At 40.5% G+C, this 25,085-nt stretch overlaps 1 protein-coding gene across 1 annotated transcript; it reads left to right on the forward strand.

Moving 5' to 3' along the window:
• The first annotated feature begins 12,977 nt into the window (after positions 1 to 12,977).
• On the forward strand, positions 12,978 to 24,029 carry LOC122562467 (zona pellucida sperm-binding protein 3-like). Its single transcript, XM_043715306.2, has 10 exons — positions 12,978 to 13,041; positions 13,168 to 13,349; positions 13,440 to 13,549; positions 18,145 to 18,236; positions 21,835 to 22,015; positions 22,095 to 22,206; positions 22,687 to 22,778; positions 23,199 to 23,278; positions 23,355 to 23,429; positions 23,918 to 24,029. Exons 1-9 carry the CDS (start codon positions 12,978 to 12,980, stop codon positions 23,408 to 23,410), a joined length of 969 nt encoding a protein of 322 aa, XP_043571241.2. The 3' UTR covers positions 23,411 to 23,429; positions 23,918 to 24,029.
• The last annotated feature ends 1,056 nt before the right edge of the window (positions 24,030 to 25,085 follow it).

A 25,085-nucleotide genomic window follows, 5' to 3' on the forward strand; every position in this document is an offset into this window, starting at 1 on the left:
CTGGAACTAATTTCTAGGGTAGTGAACGTTTATTGTTGTGACTTTTTTTTAACAAAATGTAAGACAAAAATAAAGGCTGTACTGGAAGGATACAGTCATAACAAAGCATAATTTACTGTTCTATATTGTATTTTCAAGCTTTCTTAAACCCCAACATGTTGGTCAGTACAAAAGCGTTTCCCTTAGTTTTAACAAATACAAAAAGGTATGACTTGTACACCACATTTTACAAAAAATAGGGAAGGTCCTGTATTCTCTTTTGATGTGTTATTGTGACGATGGCATGTTAAGTGGACAATATCGATTTCATTTGACTTAAATATTTCATGAAGGTAAATATCATTTCACACATGTGATAGTACAACTCACTATTTACCAAATTTGTTATGAGACATTAATTCTAATATCAAGCAACGATCTAACATATTGTTTCATAAAAGATTATTATAACTACACATTATTGATGTGAACAATTGATTGTGCCACATTTCGTTTGCTTTAAGATTTTAATTTAAATTTAAATTTTGAAGTCTTGTTTACTAATGAAAAAGAAACAGAGCTTTTTGCTTGTATCCCTCCAGTGCCCAGCACTTCTAAGAACTGCTGTATGATTTCATGACATAGCATGTAAACAGTATTAATGTTTGTGAGCTGCTACCGTTTAAGCACTTTTTGTTTGCATGTTGATAACAGTCTAACTTATTCAATAAAAACAATATTTTCAACTCCAAGAGCTTTGTTATTTCTTTTATGGCAGTATACAATGTACGTTTCTGTTAAGTAATTCTACAGAATATCTTAATTCCTGGTAAAGGAGCATTGTCCATTTTCCTGATCCCAATTCAATTACTATTCAAAAATTCACTAGTAAATGTGCTGGATATTGCAAAACACCACGTAATGATAGAAAGATCTCAGTATGAAACCCCAAGTAATTCACATCAAGGTAGCAAAGACAATTTAATTAAGAAGTCAAACATTGAAATATCAAGGATTGGAGGGTCAACCACAAAGCAATGATTTATGGTGCTATTGACTGGTTTTCACTGCACAATAGCAACATAGCTTTAAATCAAAAACACAGACTGGTCTAAAGTGACTTCTGGAGGAGGTGGGAAGAGAGCGCGCACAAAACACACAGCAGCTCATTTTGCATCTGAAAAATATACGACCGGCAATCAAAAATTTAATGCATTTCATCCAATTGTATTGTGAGAGAGAGTGAAAATCCAGCTTCAAGTCTCACCTGCTGTTGGAGGTGTGTCATAATATGCAAACAGGTCAATTAAAATAAATATAATCAGGTCTTAGCTCTTAATGCATCTGCAAAACATTTCAGGGCTCTTGCAGTGTAGTGGTAGTGTCCCTACCTTTGGGTCACTCCAGCTGTATTCAGGTACCATCCACTCAAGAACACATTTGAACAGGTCGATTAAAAATATTTATCAGATATTGGAGAGATCAAGCCAGGGGCGACTCCAAATTATTCCAAGTGTAGGGATGCATACCTGGTTGGAACCATCAGTGCAGCTACTTAAGTCATAACAGATTGAGACTTCTAAAAAATTCTGAAATGCTTCAGTTCATGCAGTTTAAGAATAGTATTCTTAAAATAATTTAGCTGCAAAAAGAAATGGCAATGTCAGGTCAAACCATTAGAGATTCCTTTGAGAAAAGCACATGACAGTCCTTACGTCCCTACATGCTAATTTCAGACAACAGGCCGTTTCTGTCTTGTAAACACTATACAGCTGCTCATTGCTCCAAATTTGCCGGTACTTTTCTGCTTGCATTTTTAAGTGCTAATGTCGTGCATTGAAAACAGTGAAAGCAGCTGCTTGGAGTCGGGCAGGTTACTGTAATGATTTAAAATGTTATTTAGCTATTCAGTATAGATAGGGTTCATTACTTACAGTCTCAAAGGTTGCAGCGCTATTACAGGATGACACCCTCAAACCCATCAGCAACCCTATCTCAAGATTTAAGGCAAATTACAGCAAACTCACAACACAGTTATTTATGTTCTGCAAGATAACAACACAAGGTTATCTTGATTTGAAATATCTAAATCAGTTACTTTGGATATTTTAGATATAAAAGTGAATTTAGATTTAGCAAAATAAAAAGTTGCATTAAATTGTTTATTACTAAAATTGAAGAGTCTTGGAAAGTTTATTGTGGAAATAACATATTGTTTATTTATGTATTTTATACAAAAGAAACACAAAGTACAATATTTCCATAACGGTTAAATTGAGTACAATCTGTTACATTTATCAGTTCAGGGTAATCCTTGACTAGATACGGAAAAGTGAAAGATGCACCCTTGATATTCCAGTTATTGAAATGGCAGGTGAGCCCAAACCAGAGAAACTATGAAATGCAAAAATCCATTTAGTGTTTCTTATCTGGAATTCAAAACTGGAATTTTTATTGTAGAATTTCTTGTGAGAATGCTACTGAGGCCATGAATTGGTGCTGTTGGCCATCACACCATCAGAAATAGGAAGCTGTTCAGCTCCTCAAACCTATTCCACTTATCCGTAGGATCATTGTTGATCCAACACTCCTCATGACCACATCCCTGCCCTTTCCCCATAAACTTTGATTCCCAGACTGATCAAGCATCAATTTATCTCAGCCTTAAATATATACAAGGACTGTGCACTCGAAACTCTCTGTGGCAGGGAACTCCAAAGACTCTCAAGCCTCTGAGAGAAGAAATTCTTCCTCACCAGTCTTAAAGCAGCACCCTTTTATTTTGAAACTATGCTCTCTGGACTTAGACTCTCCTCTGAAGGGAAACACCTTCTCAGCATTAACACTCTGGATTTGAATGAAGTCAACTCTCATTATCTATACTGTACTTTAGTGAGTAGAGTTGCCAAACTGTTTAGCCTTTGCTCATAAGGCAATTCCCCCCATACCAGGTGAATGTAGTGAACTATCTCCAATGAAATGATATCCTTCCTTAAATAAGGAAACCAAAACTGCTCACCATACTGCAGTCCTCAATATTGACTCCGGTCCCCATGAAGTCTCGTGACTTCAGGTTAACCATGAGCAAGGAAACCTCCTGCTGATGATCGTGTACTGTTCTCCCTCAGTTGATGAATCGGTACACCTCCATAATGAACAACACTTAGAGAAAGCACTGAGGATGGTAAGGGCACAAAATGTACTCTGGGTGGGGGATTTCAAAGTCCATCACCAAGAGTGCCTCAGCAGCAATACCACTGATTGAGCTGAGCGATTCCTAAAGGACGTAGCTGCTCGACTGGGTCTGCAACAGGTGCTGGGGAAACCAACAAAAGGGGAAAACATCCTTGACCTCATCCTTACCAATCTGTCAGCTGCAGATGCATCTTTTCATGACGGTATGGGTAAGAGGAACCATCGCAGTCCTTGTGGAGACAAAGTCCCCCCCATCACACTGAGAATACTTTCCATCATGTTGTGTGGCACTACAACCATGTTAAATGGGACAGACTTGGATTTAACATCTCAGTTCTGGGCATCCATGAGGTGCTGTGGGCCATCAACAGCAGCAGAATCTGTAACCTCATGGCCTGGCACATTCCCCACTCAACCATTACCATCAAGCCAGAGGATCAACCCTGGTTCAATGGAGGGTGCAGGAGAGCATTGCCAGGAACAGCATCAAGCCTACCTGAAGTTGAGGTGTCAACCTGGTGAAGCCACTGAACAGGACTACTTCTGTTCCAAACGGCTTAACAGCAAGTGATAGACAGAATTAAGCAAACCCACAACCAATGAATCAGATCTGAGTTCTACAGTCCTGCCACATCAAGTCACGAATGGTGGTGGATGATTAGACAACTCACTGGATACGGAGGTTCCACAAATATCCCCATCTTCAATGATGGAAGAGCCAAGACACAGTTGGAGATACTGGATACAACAAGGGCTACAGACCCTGGAAACATTCCGGCAATAGTACCAAAGACTTTGCTCCAGAGCTTCCCCCCTCACCACCCTTCCACTCCCAACCCCCATTAGCCAAGCTGTCCCAGTACAGTTACAACATCTGGCATCTACCCGATAATGTTGCAAATTACCCAGGTATGTTCAGTACATAAAAAACCAAATACAGCCCTTTCAGTCTACTCTCAATCATCAGTAAAGTGATGGAAAGTGTCATTAACAGTGCTAACAAGCTTCACTTATTCAGCAATAACCTGCTTAGTGACACTCAGTTTGAGTTTTGCCAGGGCTACTCAGCTCCTGACTTCATTACAGCCTTGGTTCAAACATGGCCAAAAGAGCTGAATTCCAGAGGTAGGGTAAGAGTGACAGCCCTTGACACTAAGTGTGCCATTAAGGAACCGCATTGGAATCAATGGGCATCACGTGGTTAGAGTCATACCTGGTACATAGGAAGATAGTCGCAGTTTTTGGCGATCAGTCATTTCAGCTCCTCAGAGCAGTGTCCTGGGCCCAATCATCTAGCTGTTTCGGCAATGACCTTCCCTCTATCATAAGGTCAGAAGTGGGGTTGTTCACCGATGATTGCACAATGTTCAGCACCATTTGCGGACTCCTCAGATCCAGAAGTAGTGTATGCTCAAATGCAACAAGATCTGGACAAAATGAAGGCTGGAGCTGATAAGTGGCAAGTAACATTTGCACCACACAAATGCCAGGCAATGACTATCATCAATAAGAGACAAGCTAACTACCATCCCTTGTTACCATCACTGAATCCCCTACTATCAACATCCTGCAGGTTATCATTGACCAGAAATCAACCGCACTCACCACATAAAGACAGTGGCTACAAGAGCAGGTCAGAGGCATGTAATACCGCGGCAAGCAGGTTAGGTGAATTGGTCATGCTAAATTGCCCATAATCAGGGGTGAATATGGGAATGCGTCTGGTGGGTTACTCATCGGAAGGTCGGTATGGACTTGTTGGGCCGAAGGGCTTGTTTCCATACTGTAGGTAATCTAAAAAAAATCTAAAAAGTAACTCACCTCCAGACTATCCAAAGCCTGTCCACCATCTACAAGGCATGAGACAGGAGTGTGATGTAATACTCCCCACTTGCCTGGATGACTACCGCCACAATAACACTCATGAAGCTTGACACCATCCAGGACATCACAGCCTGCTTGATTGGCACTACATTTATAAATATCCACTTCCGATGCTCAGGGGCAGCAGTGTATACTCTCGACAATTTGTGGAAATTCACCGAAGATCCTCAGACAGTACCTTGCGAACCCAGGACTGCTTTCACCTAGGACAAGGACAGCAGATATATGGGAACACCACCACCTTCAAATTCCCCTCCAAGGCACTCACCATCCTGACTTGGAAATATATTGCCGTTTCTTCATTGTCATTAGGTCAAACTCCTGGAATTCTCTACCTAATGGCATTGTGGGTCAACCCACAGCAGGTGGACTGTAGTTGTTCAAGAAGACAGCTCACCACCTCCTCAAACTTCTTGAGTGTTGTTGGGGCTGCACTCATCCAACTTCTCAAGGCCAAGTGGGGATGAGGAATAATAATGCTGGCCAGCCAGCAACACCCACATCACCAGTGCAGTTGCGGTAAGATTTCCTGACTTATATTCTAACCCGCTTGAAATGAGGGCCAACATTCCATTAGCCTTCCTGAATACCTGCTGCTCCTGTGTGCCAGCTTTCTGTGTTTCATGCAAAAGTCACTTTGTATTGCAGCTTTCTGCAATTTTTCACCATTTAAATAATACTCTATTTTTTGTTCTGTCTTCTAAAATAAACTTCACATTTTCCCGCATTACAAGCCATTTGCCAATTTTCTGCCCATTTAATTAAACAACCAATATCTCTTTGCAAACTGTTTATGTCCCTCTTGCAAGTTGCCTTCCCCCTAGTTTTATGTCATACACACATCTCTAGTTTCTTTCTCAGTCTTACTATGATGTAGAGGTACTGGTGTTGGACTGGTCGACCAGGTCCATCACATGACACCAGGTTATAGTCCAACAGATTTATGTGAAATCACAAGCTTTCTGAACGCTGCAGGTGAAGTGACGAAAGAGCAGCGCTCTGAAAGCTTGTGATTTCAAACAAACCTGTTGGACTATAACATGGTGTTGTATGACTTTTGACTCAGTCTTACCAGTTAACTGCTTGAGACATTTTGTGCACAGTTCACAGTTTATGAAAAGTAAGGTAAGACAGATATGGATTAAATTTGCCTGATAAGTAGGTACAATTGCTGCCTGATGGCATTTTAAAGATTTGTAATTTTGTTCAGGTGACCTTTGTGCAGTAGGATTTTTTTATCTATTGGTAGACCTGAAGCCTTCCATCTGTGAAAAACACTGCTTGTGGGCATTCCATTAGATACACACAAATATACGGTCATTTAATACATTTTAGGTTTTCTTAGGGCATTTTATAATTCGAGCCTATTTTTGAGATTGGCATCTGTGAAGTGTATTGTAAATTGGGAACCCTGGAACATTGCTTACATCTTCTACACACGTGTACACACAGAGGCACAGATTAATGACATTAATAAACAGCAATTCAAAACATTTCAGTAACTCATTATCGAAAAGAAATAAAATCATATTGGTTTTGTAGATACCACCTCTTGTAGTTATTTCTGCTTCAATTAAAATATATTTGATTCAGTGTACATCACATCAACATATTCTAATAGTGTAAGTGCTGAAACGATGATGTTTAGACTTCTCCAACATGTTATGGACTTGGCCAGACCATAATTTTGCAACTTGTTTCAGTAAGCGTACAGTGAAAATTACCTGGATTATGTTAGCGAGGTTGACTACCAGGTTTAAAACAGACAAAAAAAATAATTCACAAAATTACACAATGAAACACAAAGAATAGAATAAAAAACCCCCACAGAACTCAGTCTATCCAAACTAGACTCAAGTATGCTGTTCCGAATATACACAACAATAAGCAAATTCCCTTTAAAAACCAGTAGAAAACCAGTATAACCATACTTACAGGTTAGAATTAGGAGAGAGAGGGTTTCCACACAGCTCACTGTTGAACTCCCAACCAGTTCTGGACTGAACTAAACTGCTCAGCTAGAGAGCTGACCACTCCCCTTTCTTTATACAGGTCACTTCTAAAATATGACCACTTTGGTCTGAAGTCTCATCTGTATGCGCATAAACAAGAAGGCCCCTCAATACACTTTAATCTCTGCACCAAACCAGACTGTTCGGAGACCAGCCTGGTTTATTGCACCTTTAAAAAAAATCAAGGACAGAGTCTCCTTGAGCCAAGGAACGGCTTTTTTAAAAAAGGAACTACCTTTGTGACAAACACCTTCCCAATTAACCAGTGAATTAACTTAGTGAATGCAAGTTGTCATAGAGTCATAGAGGCTTACAGAATGGAAATAAGCTCTTTGACCCAACTTGTCCATGTCATCCAGTTTTCACAATTAAACTATTTCCATTTGCCTGTGTTTGGTACGTATACCTCCATACCCATCCCATCCATTTACCTTAAAAAATATTTCTTAAATGACAAAATTGTACTTGCCTCCACCACTACCTCTGGCAGCCTATTCCAGACATTCACCACCCAACTGTGTGAAAAAACTGCCCCTCTGGACCCTCTCACCTTAAACTTATTTTTAGTTTTAGACTCCTTACCATGGGGAAAAGCTGCTGGCTATTTGCCTTCCCTACGCCTCTCATGACTTTATAGACCTCTGTAAGGTCACCCCTCAGTCCCCTATGCTCCAGGGAAAAAGGTCCCAGCCTATCCAACCTCTCCTTATAACTTAAACTTTCCAATCCGGGTAGCATCCTAGCAAATCTTTTCTGCACTCTTTATAGCTTAATAATCTCATTTCAATTCTAGTTTTGCCAGAAAAGCTTTCCCTAAGTTTACACTGGTTAGAGCTAAACTATTCAGTAGTTAATGTGGGAAATGGAAAAGCTTTTCCAAGGCTACCACTCTGAATTTGGAGTTATGGCACAGCTTTGGAACTCTGTTCTTGATAAAGAACAAAGAAAATTTACAGCCAGGAACAGACCCTTCGGCCCTTCAAGCCTGAGCCGATCCAAATGTACTGTCTAAACCTGTCGGTCAATTCCTACGCATTTCTAACCCTCTGCTCCCGACCTACTCATGCATCTGTCCAAATGCATCTTAAATGTATCTATCGTGCCTGCCTCAACCACCTCTGTTGGCAATGCATTCCAAACGCCCACCATCCTCTGTGTGAAGTACTTGCCGTGTGTATCCCCCTTAAACTTTCCACCTCTCACCTTGAAAGCATGACCTCTGGTTATTGAATTCTTCACCCTGGGAAAAAGCTTGTCTCTATCCACCCTGTCTAAACCCTTCATGATTTTGTAAACCTCAATCAAGTCCCCCTCAATCTCCTTTTTTCTAGTGAAAATAAACCTAACCTACTCAACCTCTCTTCATAGCTAGCACCTTGCATACCAGGCAACATCCTCGTAAACCTTCTCTGCACTCTCTCCAAAGCGTCCACATCCTTTTGGTAATGTGGTGACCAGAACTGTACACAATATTCTAAATACGGCCGAACCAATGTCTTGTACAACTTTAATATGACTTGCCAGCTCTTATACTCAATACCCTGTCCAATGAAGGCAAGCATACTATATGCCTTCTTGACCACTCTATCCACCTGTGCAGCAACCTTTAGAGTACAATGGACCTGCACCCCCAGATCTCTCTGCCCATCAACTTTTCCCAAGGGTCTTCCATTCATTGTATAATTCGCTCTAGAATTAGACTTGCCTAAATGCATCACCTCATTTGTCTGGATTTAAAACCATCTGCCACTTTTCTGCCCAACTCTCCAGTCTATCTATATCCTCCTGTATTCTCTGACAGTCCCTTATGCTTTCTGCTACTCCACCAATCTTTGTGTCATCTGCAAACTTGCTGATCATAGCAACAGTGCCCTCTTGTAGATCATTAATGTATATTACAAACAACAGTGGCCCCAACACTGACCCCTGTGGAACATCACTGGTCACCTTTCTCCATTTCGAGAAATTCCCTTCAACTACTACTCTCTGTCTCCTGTTGCTCAGCCAGTTCTTTATTCACCTAGCTAGAACACCCTGCACACCATCTGACTTCACTTTCTCCATTAGTCTACAATGGAGAATCTCACCAAACGCCTTACTAAAGGTCATGTATTTGACATCAACAGCCCTTCCTTCATCTAACAACTTGGTCACTTCCTCGAAGAATTCTATTAAGTTGGTAAGGCACGATCTCCCCCATACAAAACCATGTTGCCTATCACTGAGGAGCTCATTCTTTTCTAAATATAAATAGATCCTATCTCTTAGTACCCTCTCCAGCAACTTCCCCACCACCGACGTCAGGCTCACTGGTCTGTAGTTACCCGGAATATCCCTACTACCCTTCTTGGACAAGGGGACAACATAAGCTACCCTCCAGTCCTCCGGCACCTCACCTGTATTAAAGGATGCCACAAAGATATCTGTCAGGATATAAAATGACATTGAAAATGCTGAAAAAATGTTCCATCTCCCAGCACAACAATTCTTCAACCTGAGGACTTCAATGATTCAAAGAAGATAAAGTAAACTTACAGGTTGCCAGATCTTTAGAGATTCCTCTGGGAACATTCATGCCCCCAGCTCTATCATCTGTGCCCCGTGAGGCTGCTTATATTCTAAATTCAGACTCCTTGTGCTGAAGCACGTGTGTCTGGTAAAGACACAAGAGTTCACTTCTGTTTTCATCAGCTCATGTCTATTAAGTCCTAATAGCCAAAGGAGAGGAAAAATGAACAGAATCAGTCTCCTGTGGCTGATCACAGGTTCCGGAACAACATTTGATAGTCCCGCAACAGAATCAGATGGTCATGTTTGAACAGCAAACTGTAAACAATCCTAAAGGTGCAGTCAAATGCAAATGCAGTAAATGTCGAAAATGGAAATGTAGCCCAATGTGTTTGCGCTGGCAATTTGTACGAGTTAGTTAATTCATCCCACTCCACTCCAAAATCACGGTACCAATGCCAACCCTTTGAAATCCTATTAATCTGACAACCAGCCTCTTTTTCTGTAGGCCTGCTAATTTTTTTTTCAATGTATATCCAACTCCCTTTTAGACGTTATTATGGAATTTGTACAATCCCTTCTGGAGTTTAGAAGAACGAGAGGAGATCTAATTGAGAGAAAGTGAGGACTGCAGATGCTGGAGATCAGATCTAATTGAGGTATATACGGTGCTAGAGGGGATTGTCAAGGTCACTGTAGAAAGGATGTTTCCTCATGTGGAAAAATCTAGAACGAGAGATCACAGTTACAGGATAAGAGGTAACAGATTTCGCATAGAGATGATGAGGAATTACTTCCTTCAAATGGTTGTGAATCTGTCGAATCCATTGTCCCAAAGTGCAGTGGATGCTGGGACATTGAGTAAATTTAAGGAAGTGATATATTTTTAATTAATCATGGAATGAAAGGTTATGGTGAGTGGGCAAGAAAGTGGAGTTGAGTTTGAGATAAGTCAAATGGTAGAGCACGCTCAAGGGACTGAACTGGCTTCTCCTGCTCCGGGTTCTTATGTTCTTTCATGATGTGGAGGTGCTGTCGTTGGACTGGAGTGGACAAGGTCAGAAGTCACATGACACCGGGTTATAGTCCAACAGGTTTATTTGAAACCACAAGCTTTTGGAGTGCTGCTGTTTAATCAGGTGAAGTCTGATTACATTCCTTCAGAAAGTGCGTTCTGGATAATAACATGAGAAACAAAATATGTTGCATCACAAGAATAATAGATCAGGATCTGAAAATATGTACACGACACAGCTAGAGTAGGAAGGAAAACTCACATTTACAAGAAATGAATGAGAAGTAGTCACAATCAGGTCAGGCAGCCATTACGGCTTGATTCTAAAATCTTCACAAGTCTTAAAATGCAACTACTTTCATCACATCTTTGGCTTCTTCATAAACAATAGAAAGTTAGTAACTCTGGATTTACAGATATTCATTTCTAGAATTTCATTACTGGTTGTATGTTAGATGTCACAGTGTATAATGTATAAAAAGCAAAAATTTATGTCATGAATCAATTGGGTTGTCTTTTTAATTGCATGCTTTAAACTCTCAAAGTTTCCATTCAGCTACAAACTCTCATAACTGGAGACTGAATCTACATTTATATTACTTTGTTATTTGTCATATCATAAACTTTAATCATGGCAATCTTAGCAAGTTTATTTTGGGATTACTACACAAGCTGCTCTCTGTGTGATCCAGCTGCTGGAGCCAGTTTTGCCTAGTGTCTGACGAAATGTCATATAAAAACAGTTTGAGGCTGGAGTTATAAATTTTCTGTCTCTCTCTGGATACCAGGACCTGAAAATGCAAAGGTAAGCACGGACATCTGTGTTAATTGTGTGATTATGTTTAACAGCTACTGCAGTGGTTTATCATTGCCTACTGCAGATGGTTGAACTGACAGTCTCCCATATTCTGGATTAGAGTGGTGCTGGAAAAGCACAGCAGGTCAGGCAGCATCCGAGGAGCAGGAAAATCGACATTTTGGGCAAAAGCCCTTCATCAGGAATAGAGGCAGAGTGCCTGCAGAGTGGAGAGATAAATGAGAGGGGGGTGGGGGTAGGGAGAAAGTAGCATAGAGTACAGTAGGTGAATGGGGGTGGGGATGGAGGTGATAGGTCAGAGAGGAGGGTAGAGTGGATCGGTGGAAAGAAAGATATTCTGACACTGCCTACCTCTGGGGTAGGTTGGAATGATTCACAAGTTGATACTCAACCTGTTTGGTCATGTTATGAATCCATCAAATCCCAGAGAGGGATTTGAACTCACAGCCTCTGCCTTGGAGGCAGAGATGTTACTCAGCATGCCACATGACTTCCTGAGGGTACTGTAATCCTCAAGATGAAAACAATCTGGTGACTTTCTATAAAGAATCTCACACAGAAGCATCTTAATTATCTTGATAATACTCCACCCTGCCTCACATGATTCTATTCAGAGAGAGAATCATGTAAGTCATAGAAGTCTATTGAACAGAAAAAAAAGCCCTTCGACCCAACAAATCTGTACTTTCAAAACATACAACATTCCAAATAGATATTTTCTTAATCAACCTGGTCAGAAATGTTATTCAATACTACTGTAGTAGTCGGGACTTGAACCCAAGCTTCCTGTTCCAGAGGTAGGAACACTACCACTACATGGCAAAAGTGAGGATTCCTGCTGACGGGCTTTTGCCTGAAACGTCGACTCTCCTGCCCCTTGGATGCTACCTGACCTGCTGTGTTTTTCCAGCACCACACTCTTGACATTACCATGACATCCCGAGAGCTCTCTGTTCATTGGGGTCTCCTATATCACCAAAAGACATATAATGACAAATGTCCACCCCTCAACTCAGGGACAATTAATGAAAAACCAAGTGGCCCAGTTAAACCAAACTGCATGCATGAACTAAATACAGATATTGTTCTCAGTATCTGGTGCCCAGGAGTGCCCTTTGAGCAAACCAGTGGGCACCAAAAGCTCTTATTACCAGGTTCCCAGGCATACAGGATTCCATCTATTATGGCTGGGCACATTTCTGTAAATCTCACGTTAAACAGTCAGATGTTATTCCCTGTAACTAATACATAGAATGCTGGAGAAACGCAGAGAGAAGCAGAGGTAATGTTTCAAGTCCAGTAGGACTCTTCTACAGAACACTACTTTCTAGAATCGGTTTTGCTTCTTTCCTCTCAGGGTGTAATTTTAAAAAGAATGAAGGTAGCTCATCCCGTGTGTCTGCTTCCCTCACTCTCACTGAATCCGGGGATCTGGAACAGCTGTTAATTGGACTGACTGTGATCTCGGGAATGTCAATGAGCTGCACGTAGTGGATCATTAAGCTTCTTATAAATATGCTCTGGCCGCCGCTGTGTAGTTAATGGCCTCAGCTTCTCCAAAACAAACATGTTTTCTCTCTGGGCTTTAGGGTTGTTCCTGTTGGCTACTGCGATGGGCCAGCAACAGCCAGGTCCTTTATGTTTCTGACTTGCAGCATCTACAGTTTGATATTCCTCTCTTCCTCCCTGTGTTGTTTGTAATCCTGAAGTGGTGTTTCTCGTTGCTTCAGGTCTCACTTTTTCTCTGTGCATTTCAGATCTTCAACGTGGGATCGCTCACTTTTGCGGCAATTCGACCCTGACTGTGTATGTGTCGATGGATTTCTTCAGTCACTTGGATGCCACCGCTTTCCGTTTAGGGAGTTGTCCTCCTAGTGCCCACTCTCTAGGGGAGCTCAGCTTCCAGTATGGGTTACAGGATTGTCGAGCTGGCAGACTGGTGGGTGACACTGTCCTGCCCTTCAACTCTGTTTGGTTATGTGCTGGTTCAGCCCTGACTTGTCCTCTCTCTTTCTCTCTCTCTCTCTAGGTGACTGACAAGGAGGTAGTTTACTGGAACTACCTGAAGTACGTGTCCAGTCCAGCCCCAGGAAAGCAAGAGTCACAGTTCAACACACGCCTGGAATGTCGCTATCCAGTGTAAGGATCTAACCCAGCCTGGAATTCTCCCTCGGCACAACGTTAAACCCAAATCCCATCACCTTCCTCTATCACAATGTTGAAGCTGTGAAGTATTTTGTCGGTCGCTTTAACTCGAGCTCTCCAGAAACTTTCTAAATTCTGGATTGAGAACTAGTCCAACAGTATTAAGACAAGACACTTTTCAGATACTCTTCAGTCACTTACTTTTGACTGTTGACACTTCTGGATTCTCCGTTAGTTGAGAGCTAGAGTCATGATGACATTTTCCTGTGCCCCTTTCCCAGTTTGAAAGGAAGGTTGGGCCAAAGACTGGAGTTCTTAAAGGGTCAATGGTGGGACATACTGCGTTAGTTGAGAAACTGGCCTACTCAGGCTACCAGCACTGTCAGTGTAAACGTTCAAGGGCTATTACAGAAAAGGGAACTGTCTCTTAGAAAGAAGCCTAAAAGGAGGACTTCTCCCTCTGACTTGAGGAAAGCATTGAACTGTGTAAAGATGGTGGCAGGTCTAAGTGACTGATTTCACTATCAAGGTGCAGTGAGCATTCACTGCTTTTTTAACTATTTAAAGGCTGTGTTCACCTAGAGAATCTATAGTACATAGGAGAAAATCAACAAATTTTACCTGTCATTAGTGGACGCAAACACTTTTCTGACTGCTCTGCATCAAGAGATGAAAGGCAGACGACTGGATGACTTTCGCTCCAGGAATAGTGGACTGACCAGTGTTAGTCTAATTGATCATACTTGCAAATGATCTAATACTTACACTTGTGTTAATTTTTCAAAGCTCCCCAGATTTGGGCAACTTTTTTCAAACCAGCAAGTAGCAAATCTTCCAAGAGGGAAGGTGAAAATCAGAGGTTGGTCAGTTTGTGGGGAAGGTGTCATAACACTACATTCTACTACCCCAATGTAGTGTGGGGGGGTCTCATGGTAATTGGTAGGTGTGGGAAAATTTCCTCCATTAAAAAAAACTTTCACCAACTTCATTCCTTTTTTCAGAATGATATCCTCTAAAGAACCTCCAGGACACGTTAAGGTTACTGATGAAGTTTCACATCAGATGCTATTGTGAAAGGTGTATGGTGACAGATCAATTCATGACATGGTTGGAACATGGGACTGGGATATCATAGCAACTACAGAAACATGGCTCAGGGATGGACAAGACTGGTAGCTTAATGTTCCAGGATACAAACCCTATAGGCAGGGAGGTAAGAGGAGGGAGTGCCCTTTTTTTTTTGAAAAGGGATAGCATTACAGCTGTAGGGAGAGCATATTCCTGGAAATTAAATCCAGGGAAGTTATTTGGATGGAACTGAAATAAGAAAGGAATGATTGCCTTTATTGAGATTCTATTATAGATTCCCCCCTGACACCCCCCCCCCCCCCCCCCCCCCCAACCACCACCAATCAGAGGGAAATTGAGAAACTTGTATGGTGATCTCTTCTATCTGTAAGAATAGTAGGGGATTTTAACTTTCCAAGCATAGACTGGGACTGCCATAGTGTTTAGATGGAGAGGAATTTATGTACAAGACTTTGTTGATTCAGTATGTGGGTCTAGCTATAGAGAAGATGCAAAACTTGACCTACACTTGGGGAAATAAGGCAGGGCAGGTGACTGAGGTGTCAGCAGGGGAGCACTTTGGGACCAGTGACCATTTTTTTAAAAATGGGGATGGAAAAAGAGGGCAGATCTAAAAGCTGAAGTTCTTAATTGGAGGAAGGCTCACTTTTTGGGATTGGCAAAACTTTCAAAAGCTGATTGGGTGCAGATGTTAGGTAAAGGGACAGCTGGAAAATGAGAAACCTTCAGAAATAAGAGTCCAGAGACAGTGCCTTTCTCTTAGGTTGAAAGGCTGGTAGGTGTAGAATACTAAATTTCTTTAGTCACTGAGGGTTTCCTTAAGAAAAGGGAAACTTATCTCTGTATAGATGAGCAATCAAATGAATACTTAGTTTAAAGGTTTTAGGAGTATTCTTAAGAGGGGAAATCAGGGCAAAGAGGTGAAATAACTTTGGCAAATAGGGTTAAGGAGAATCCAAAGGATTTTGACAAATCCATTTAAGGACAAAAGGGTAACTGAGAATAGGACCCCCTCAAAGATCAGTAAGGCTGCCTTTGTGAAACTGCAGGAGATGAGGGAGAGTATTTTGCATCCATGTTTACAATGGAAAAGGACATGAAAAATATAGAATAGAGACATCATGAAAAATCTCCATATTGGAGGAAGTGCTAGATGTCTCCATGCACAAGTGGGTAAATGCCCAGGACCTGATCAGGTGTACCTGAGGACTCTGGGAAGCTAGGGAAGCAATTGGGGCCCCTTGCTGAGATACCTGTATCTTTGATAGTCACAGGTGAGCTGCTGGAAGACTGGAGTTTGGCCAATGTGGTGCCACTGTTTTAGTAAGGACCAGCCAGAACTATAGACCAGTGAGCCTGACATCAGTGGTGGGCAATTGTTGGGGAAATCATTAAGGACAGAATGTACATGTATTTGGCAAGGACTGACTAGGGATAGTCAACATTGGTTTTGCATGTGGGAAATCATCTTCAACTCCTTTTGAGAGAAAGAGAATTGAGGGCAGAGTGGCAGTCATGATCTGACTTCAGCAAGGCATTTGACAAGGTTCCCTATGGGAGACTGGTTAGCAAGGTTAGATCTCATGGAATAGGGAGAACTAGCCATTTGGATACAACTGGCTCAAAGGTAGAAGACAGATGAAGGGTTGTTTTTCAGACTGGTGGCCTGTGACCAGTGGAGTGCCACAAGGATCAGTGCTGGGTCCTTTACTTTTTTGTCATTTATGTAAATGATTTGTGAACCCAGGAGGTATAGTAAGTTTGCAGATGACTCTAATTGGTGTAGTAGACAGTGAAGAATGTTACCTCAGATTACAACAGGATCTTGACCAGATGGGCCATGGGCTGAGTGGCAGATGGAGTTTAATTTAGATATACATGTGCTGCATTTTGAGAAAGCAAATCTTACTAAGACTTGTACACATAATGGTAATGTCCTTAGGAGTGTTGCTGAACAAAGACCTTGAGTGCAGGTTCATTGCTCCTTGAAAGTGGAGTTACAAGTAGGATAGTGAAGGAGACACTTGATATACTTTATAGGTCAGTATTGAGTACAAGACACTGGTTATCCCACTTTTGGAATAGTGTGCAAATCTGGCCTTCATATGAAGGATGTTGTGAAACATGAAAGGGTTCAGAAAAGATTTACAAGGATGTTGCCAGGGTTGGAGGATTTGAGCTATATGGAGGTTGAATAAGCTGTTTTCCCTAATCAGTCTGAGAGGTTACCTTGTAGAGATTTATAAAATCGAGGGGCATGGATAGGATTAATAGACTCTTTCCCTGGGGTCAGCAGTCCAAAATTAGAGGCCATAGGTTTAGGGTGAGAAGAAAGGAGACTGAGGGAAAACCTTTAATCAGGTGATGCATTTATGGAATAAACCATCAGGTGGTGAGGCTATTACAATTGCAATATTTAAAAGGTATATGAATAGGAAGAGTTGAGATGGGCAGGTGGTACTAAATTAGGTTGGGATGTTTGGCATGTCTGAACAGTCTGTACTGTACACCTGCCTCCATGACACCAATATGGGTAGGCTAAACCAGCAAACATGCATGAATAGTCTCTGGCAAAAAGTGACAAGTGAGGTCTGAGCTAGAGCTTTGACTTCTCTCAAATTGCCTGCCTTGAAGGGAGTAAAGGCAGATTGTGAAGCTTGCATTACAAAATGGGTAAGTATCTTTAAGATGCAACCATAAAAGCATACTTGTGCCACCTGGCACAGTCAGTCACTTGAATATGGCTGTTTCTTAATGCCATTCTCCTGCCTGCTTCCTCTAACTCCTATTTAGAACTAATCATCTTCAAGACAATGATTTGGACCCATAGCTGTGTGACAATGGGTTTAATGATCTGCCCCTGTTGGCTGAAGATCATCCTTGGTCAAGGCAGTAGATAAACTGGGGTCAGTGGGCAAATATGGAATAACATGCAGGAGGATGTAGATGTTTAAGTTGGCATGTAAATTAGGACAGCTGATAGAATGCTGCCTCAATACCAGAAGGTGATGCCTTTGTTAACAAAGGTATTGCTGAGACCACTGTCTAGCAGTGCTGTTTTAGAACAAATTTGGTTGAGATTTCAGTCTTTCATGAAATGAATGCTTTGTCTTCAGGATTGCTTGGAGCTGGATTTGTTTGCACTGGATTCTGGACTGAGGGGTGTTTTGATTTTTCTAGTATTTAAGATCCTGAATGTTCTTGGTGGGTGGCCATGAAGAGGATACACTTGGATTCCAGAGCTAAAATCCTGTTTGAAAAGTGTCCTTGAAGACATGGAACTCTGATTTCAGCTATAGAAATGGGATTATTCTCAAGGTAGAGAAATTGAATCCTTCTACTGAAGGTAGATTTTGATCTAGAATTCAACTCCAGATGAGTTTGAATATAGTGAATGGTAGGACATGCTTGATGTAAAGAGGCTTGCTTTGGATGTTCATGTCTATTGTCTGCTGCAGAGGCCTGCAATTCTACTATAGTTAATGCTCTTCTTTTTTTAGGGAAGAAGCACCTGTACCTTTGACGACATTTCCATTAACTGGTTTTCTGGTTGGAGATGGTAGACTGGTCTTTACCATGAAAATCATGACTGGTAAGATTCTTACATGTAGTGAACAACAGTACAACATTTGCAGCACTATCATGTAGCCTTTCCAGTGTGAGACATCAATTTTCTTCAGACTGCCCTCCATTAAATGGCAAATTGATCTATCATAGTTTGCTGGCTAGCCTTTTGACTTATAACTACACTACCTTAAGGTATTGTTCAAGTGAACTTAATCAGTTTTTAATATTTGTAAATGATTGCTTAGTTCTCCACATGGAGTGGCTGACATCTTGTCAATAACATAACTGGATGCTTCTTTAACTACCAAAAGTGGTCTCTCCCAGAGCAGAGATGGAGTAAAGCCTGCAATCCATCTATATACTGGAGCAGTAAACTGCTCCACAATTACTAATGAGATTATCATGTAGCAATAGCTGCATGAGCTTGTGCACTTATGCAACCATTGCAAATTGCCCAATTAATGTTTGTGAACAGTTATTGAAATCTTGTACATAATACACTTTTTTTCTCCTCCTCTCTACAGAACCCATGTTTTCAATATACTTTGATTTGATGTGAATGTTTATCCTATCTGTTAAAGATTTCAAATTAATCTTAGTCACTTGTCCTGCAAATCTTTATTTACAATCATACACTTCTATGCTATAACAAATCCAAGATTTGGATATCCTCCAGCACCTGAATCTTCCATTAAATTGGCCACCACAACTTGCCACATTACTGTTTGATCTACTCAAGAGTACTATGCTGACAAGCTCCTTGATTCATTGATTTGATTTCCAAACATCAGCTCAAAGGCTTGTCTGCAAAGTCTTGCAGGTAGAACATTAATGAGCTCTAATGAGTAGTCACTAGTGGTTCCATTGTAAACATTAATGCTTTGTTTGAACTAGTTGCCTGAACTTCAATTATTATAGCCCAGAGGAAGCAGTTTGGTCTGTCAGCTCTTTACTAGGCAATCCACCTGGTGATCTGTTTTCCCTGTAACCATACAAGGGATCCCCTTTAAAATTCAATGTTTAAGTGCAATTAGTTGTCACTGCACTCACATGTGCATTCCAAATTTCCACTATATGCTCATGTTGTACTCATCTAGTTTACTAGTCACCTATTTTAAATGGGTGTCCTCCAGTTTCCATTCCTCCAAGAGAAACTCAGTTCTCACATCAATGTCCAGCTCCATCAAGAACACCCACCTTGAATCTCTTTCAAGGGAAAGCAACCCAATGCCAAAACAAGGCCATTAACTTGAGGAACAACACCTAATATTCCACTTAGATCTTACTGCCCAATGGCCTTAATATAGAATTCACCAGTTTAAATCTGCCCCACCTTTCCGTGTCCAGCCTTCCCTCTTCCTGCCTCCTTGTCTAGACCTAACCCATATCTTTCTGGCTCTGTTCCACTGACCAGTCACAAACTTACCTGCATCCACCTCTCTCCATCCCAAGTCCCCCCTCCAGCCCTGACCAACTAAAGCTTCCTCCTTCTGTTGCTTGGCTTTTTTGACTCTGACTCTACCAACTGCCTACATTGGTTCAAGGTATAAAACTCCATTCTAATATAGACAATATCACTTAATATCTCTGTCCTACTAAACCTGGTTTTCTTCGAGCTACAAAGTCAGTCTCTGCATGTAAGACCTGTTGAAATAACTTCTCAACTTCTGGTTCATCAGTCAGATGTACAGCATAAACAGAGCCTCTAGTCTAACTCATCCATACTAATGAGATCCAAAAAAACTCATCCCATTTGTTAGTATTTAACATCTTTTCCCCACCCCCCCCCCCTTCCAGATGCCTTTTTAAATGTTTGTAATTGTACCAGCCTCCATCACTTCCTCGAGCAGCTCATGCAACACCCATACATGAAAATGTTGCCCCCTCTTCAGGCCTCCTACATTCTGGAGTATGTGGCCACCATCTAGTCAGTCACATGTTCAGACAATAAAATCTAACTGTCATTAATGTTCTGGCTAATTTCCAATTCGGATTCCAGACTAGACACTGCCAAATTCCCTTCTGGAAAAGTAGGTACTAGCTCTTCCCTTCAACTTACCATTGCCTTGGTTGGCTACAACACTTTCCTTTACCACAAGGGAAAGGGATCCTTTCAATTCTGATGTATGTTTTGCTTTGGGGTTCAAGCAGAACTTTGTTTACTAAAATATTGCAGAGGATGGTGTAACTCAGTCACAGTAAGACAGTTAGTGTGCAGTTATTTTGACTTGATCGTCCCATGTTATGTTGCCCATCTATTGTAGATACCAAAGACTAAGTTTAAATTTAGAATTAGTAGGTAGTTAAAACATCACAGCAAAACAGCAATGTACTGAGGTTACAGGCCTTAATTTAAGTGTTTTTTGTTGTAACTTTTTTTTATTCTCTAGTCCAACTATTGAAATCTCTGCTCCAATATTCAAGTATCAATATTCAACTAATCATTGATTCAATTGCCTTTATTTGGAGAAATGTTCAATTTGAAATGTTGCTCTTTAACAGTGGCACAGCAAGTCACTACTGTCTTTAAAATATATTAAAATCCAAAACCTAGTTAGACTAGACATCTCCACCTATAGTGGGGAGTATAGGCAAATCCTGAGACCCACCAGAAAGTGGAACTGAACTTTCCTATACTCAGATTAGGCAATAGAAAATCCTCCCTTTTTTTGGTGACCAATCTGAGTTTGTTTCCCAGACTAATCAATGGTCTCCCACTGACTCTCTGCAAACATTAACAGTAAGATTTTACATTAATGCTGTTGGCTTTGAATGTTTCACTTTTGGCTGCACTGCTTGGGTCTGGCTAAATACTTCAGTGCAAACCCTGTTGCTACACCCTTCAGACCAAGATCCTTTCCACTGGTTTACCAAAGTGAGCAATCCTCCTCTGATCTTCCCAATAGATCTGCTTTTCTAAAGATCACCTTGTAAACTGAAGTACACTTTCCTTTTTAACTTAGGAACTCTAAAACTCCATAAATCTCTACCATCAGCATGATCAAACTCTCTCCACTCAAGTGTAGACCTTGTGCTGTCTTGCTTTGTATCTATTTTCCACACTTAGCCACACTAGAGGCTATACCAGTATTTAATAATACTACATTGTTCTTTTATTCTACCCTGTTGTAAAGTCCAGGATGTTGGCATTTTAATTGTCTTTATCTTCAATTGTCCAATCCTAGTTTCTTTGCTCCTGCACAGTGAAAATTATGCCCTTGCATTATTACCTTTTTTCCTACCAAAATCAAACACCCCTCTATCTACTGCTTAGCAACCTGGATGTTAATTGGCATGAACATCTTCATAGTTCAAATATTTACAAACTTTTTTGAATTGAAACTAATTTGTTTAAAACTCTCCTTCTAAATTAGGAAGAGCAGAGGTCCTAACATCAATCCTGGGAAGTTACTAAATCCTCCTGAGACATGTTCATCACTCATACTTAAGCAAGTTCCTATCAATGTTAATGTATCTTATTCCATATGCCAACTAAAGTCTATACTTCAGGAAGTAACTTTAGCCAAACATTGTACATTAATAGCATTACCTGTCTATACTAGCCTACACTAAATTTGGTGAAATGCAACTTCCCTTTACTAATCTATTCCCCTTTGTTGCAGATGATTGGAGTGCTGAGAGGCCAGATACTCTATTCTTCCTGGGAGCTTCTATTAACTTGGAAGCATCTGTCATGGCCACATATCATCAAGGCCTCCATCTCTATGTAGATGAATGTGTTGCTACTCCAACAAACTCTTTAGCTGAATCTCCAGTGAATTACACCATCATAAACAACTATGGGTATGAAACAAAGATTAATGGTGGTTTTTAGAAAAATTAACTTGTGTAGGTTAAAGTTTGTTTCCCCTCTTCTTTTTAGATGTCTTGTTGATGGAAAAACTGGGAATTCCAAGTTCTTGCCCAGAATCAAGGAGTCACACCTTCGGTTTGTTGTGCAGGCATTTAAATTCCCCAATCTGGAGGGTACTGATGTAAGTCTGGGAATAAGTGAATTGTGGCTTTAATACTTTCATCCTAAACCCAACATAAGCAGTTAATTTTAATCAAGTGGTGAACAATTAATTGGTCATGTGTCCCTTGTTCAAAACCAAAATGGTTTAACTGGACACTGATCATCTCCACATCAAATGAAATCACAAATGATCTCCACCAACTGATCCTTAACCAGTCATTTTTCTTTCCAATGTGACCACTTTTAGGTCAAGTGGACAGACTTGTTTAAAGTTCTCCAATTGTAGTTTAGTTGCACTTTTAATTAAACCCATTCCCTTCCAGTGTAACTTATTTGAAAACCTCATGGGTAATTTTAGCTTTTTAAAAGCTACCTTGAGCCATTAAAGACATTGAATAATCCAATCCACTGACCATAGGCTGAAGTTGTAGTATCACTTCAAGAGTTCTAGTTGGTGGGAATGTTGTAAATAACACTCTCAACAATTCACTTTTTACAGATCTATATACACTGTAAAGTTACAGTAAGGGACCCAACTTGGAATGCACATCAGTTGCACAAAGCATGTTCATTTGATCAGCAAACTGAAAGGTGGGTAGCAGAAGTTACTTGACTTCATGCTTTGTTTGAAGATTTTAATGAGCAAGTTTGATCAATATGCTAGTAGAAAGATGGATCAAAAATGAATCTAGTTTCTAATCTCTTTACACTTCATGCTTCCCCAACTCTAACCATCAGCACTTCCCTCTTTCCTCCCCCCCCCCCCCCCCCCCCCCCCCCAACACATCCATACCATTCTAATTCAACAATATCTTAAATGGAAAGTTCTTAATACTGAAAGATGAAATTGAATCACTTAGTGAATTTGAATCCTAGCAGAGTGCTGAGCTTTTCATTCCTCTGGAAATGCATGACTGCATCATAGAGTAGAGTATGGAACTGCACCCCATCTTTTCAATAGTTTAAAAATCATTCAGTACAATGAAGTGATGTTTTTAATCTCTCCTTTAGATGGCAGCTTTTGGATGCCCCATTGCAAAGTTTCCAGTGTGACTGTTGCAACACAATCTGCCAAATGCGTCACAAAAGAGGTAAAGATTTTATGTCTGTTATCTGGATAGATGCATAATATATTACAACTTGGTGTTTGTTTTTAATTTTTTTCAGAATTAAAAGCTGGTGTTGTCAGCTTGATTAAAGTTGGTCCAGTGAAAGTACACTAGTTGAGATCCAGAACTTCAGGTAAGATTTAGTTGTAAATTTGAGTATCTCTACTTTGTAGGAGAAAGTGAGGACTGGAGATCAGAGCTGAAAATGTGTTGCTGGAAAAGCACAGGTCAGGCAGCATCCAAGGAACAGGAGAATCGATGTTTTGGGCATGATCCTGAAGAAGGGCTCATGCCTGAAATGTCGATTCTCCTGTTCCTTGGTTTAAAAAGTCTACAAGTAGATAGCATTCAATGAGACTTGGTCTTGATCCTTACATCCAGCCTGTCACTTGACAAATGACAACCAATCTAGTTAATTTGCTATAACAAGTTTTAGCAGCAGCATTGAAAGAAATCCGTTACCCATATTTGGGTCCAAACCCTATAACCTTGCCTTGTCTTTCTATTTTGTGAAAGCTACTAAAATATCTATCTAATCCTGACTTCTCTCCCTCCAATGTGCATTAGATGTTTTTGGTCTTTAGATAGACTACTAAATTTCTATCTAACAATCTTTTACAGATGAGTTGTACTTCTGTCTACCCCACTATTGGCTTGCTTCTTGGGAGTCCTGTTTCTAAGCCTGTACAAATAGAAGATCCAGCATACACACTAGCTGGAGAAGAGATTACTGAAGCAAGTGGCTGAGATTCCAAAATAAAACTACATTTTGCAACTTGTGCATGGTTTCAAATATTGACTGTTTATTTATGTAATAAAGCCCTAGACTAGAGTAAATTGTATCCAAAATGCCATAATCACAGGCAAAGGATGATTTAAAAGCACTTATTGAAAATGACAGGTTGTGTTCAGTTAAGAGTGGAGCAAACAAAAGTGCTGTTGTAATAACAGCAAGTTTGAATCTATCACTTTTGTATGGAAGGAAAAATCTCTTGGGTGGAGCATCAATTCAAAGCTGGCTTTAGCCTAGCCATTTTTCTAATGGCATAGCCTCCTCCGAGGCTGAGGGTTGACTTAAAATTAGATAAGAAACCCTTTTTTTTAGGTGCCTTTAGGTAGTATTTAGATGAGACCAGGCAATGCCCACCTTGACGACATGTGTCAATCTCATTTAGAGACAAGCTTGCAAATTCCTATAGTACTGACCTGCAAGGCTACAAACCAGAATCTCGAGTCAGTCAATGATCTGCTCAGTCAGCAACTACAGAAGATGGTCCAATGGCCTCTTGGGAGTTCCATAACTCCCTGGTTCTCACAATCAAAAATATAACTGTAGCTTCAATTGCTGCTAGCTTGAAGTAGAGTATGAAATCAACTACCTATTCATATACAGGTTATTAGATTTTAAAAAATGATTCAGTGAAGTGACTAGGAGCTAGGAATTAAGTATATAATTTGACAACTTTTTTAACCTGTACTTCCCCGACAACTCTCTCCCAAACTTGGACTACAGCTTTCTTAAGATCTCCTCCTATACTGAATCATGGCACTTCTAAAAGCTTACCCCAAAGCATCTAAGTCAGAATTTTTTGTTTGGGCAATATCAAATCCCTCCTGAAGATCCATATGCTTAATCCTTAAGTTAACTTTTCACTTATTGCAATCCATTAGTAAAACATTCTAGTCAATGCAGTCTATTCTGCTAACATGGGCTATGTTGGCAACCTTTTGCTACCAGTACCAGACTCTAGTTCCTGTATTTTCTGTTCTTAATTCAAATTCTCAATTA

This window comes from Chiloscyllium plagiosum, unplaced genomic scaffold (genome assembly GCF_037043375.1).
Source record: "Chiloscyllium plagiosum isolate Xiang-an unplaced genomic scaffold, Cpla_swu_hap1 HiC_scaffold_24, whole genome shotgun sequence".
In the NCBI taxonomy this organism is placed as follows: Eukaryota; Metazoa; Chordata; class Chondrichthyes; order Orectolobiformes; family Hemiscylliidae; genus Chiloscyllium; species Chiloscyllium plagiosum.

Bases quoted from the DNA above. Each gene is read 5' to 3' on its own strand.
- LOC122562467 (XM_043715306.2), top strand. From the start codon at position 12,978: ATGTTTTCTCTCTGGGCTTTAGGGTTGTTCCTGTTGGCTACTGCGATG. The intron at 22,016-22,094 runs GTATGAAACAAA...TCTTCTTTTTAG, and splicing joins ACCATCATAAACAACTATGG to ATGTCTTGTTGATGGAAAAA. The intron at 22,779-23,198 runs GTGGGTAGCAGA...TCTCTCCTTTAG, and splicing joins TTTGATCAGCAAACTGAAAG to ATGGCAGCTTTTGGATGCCC.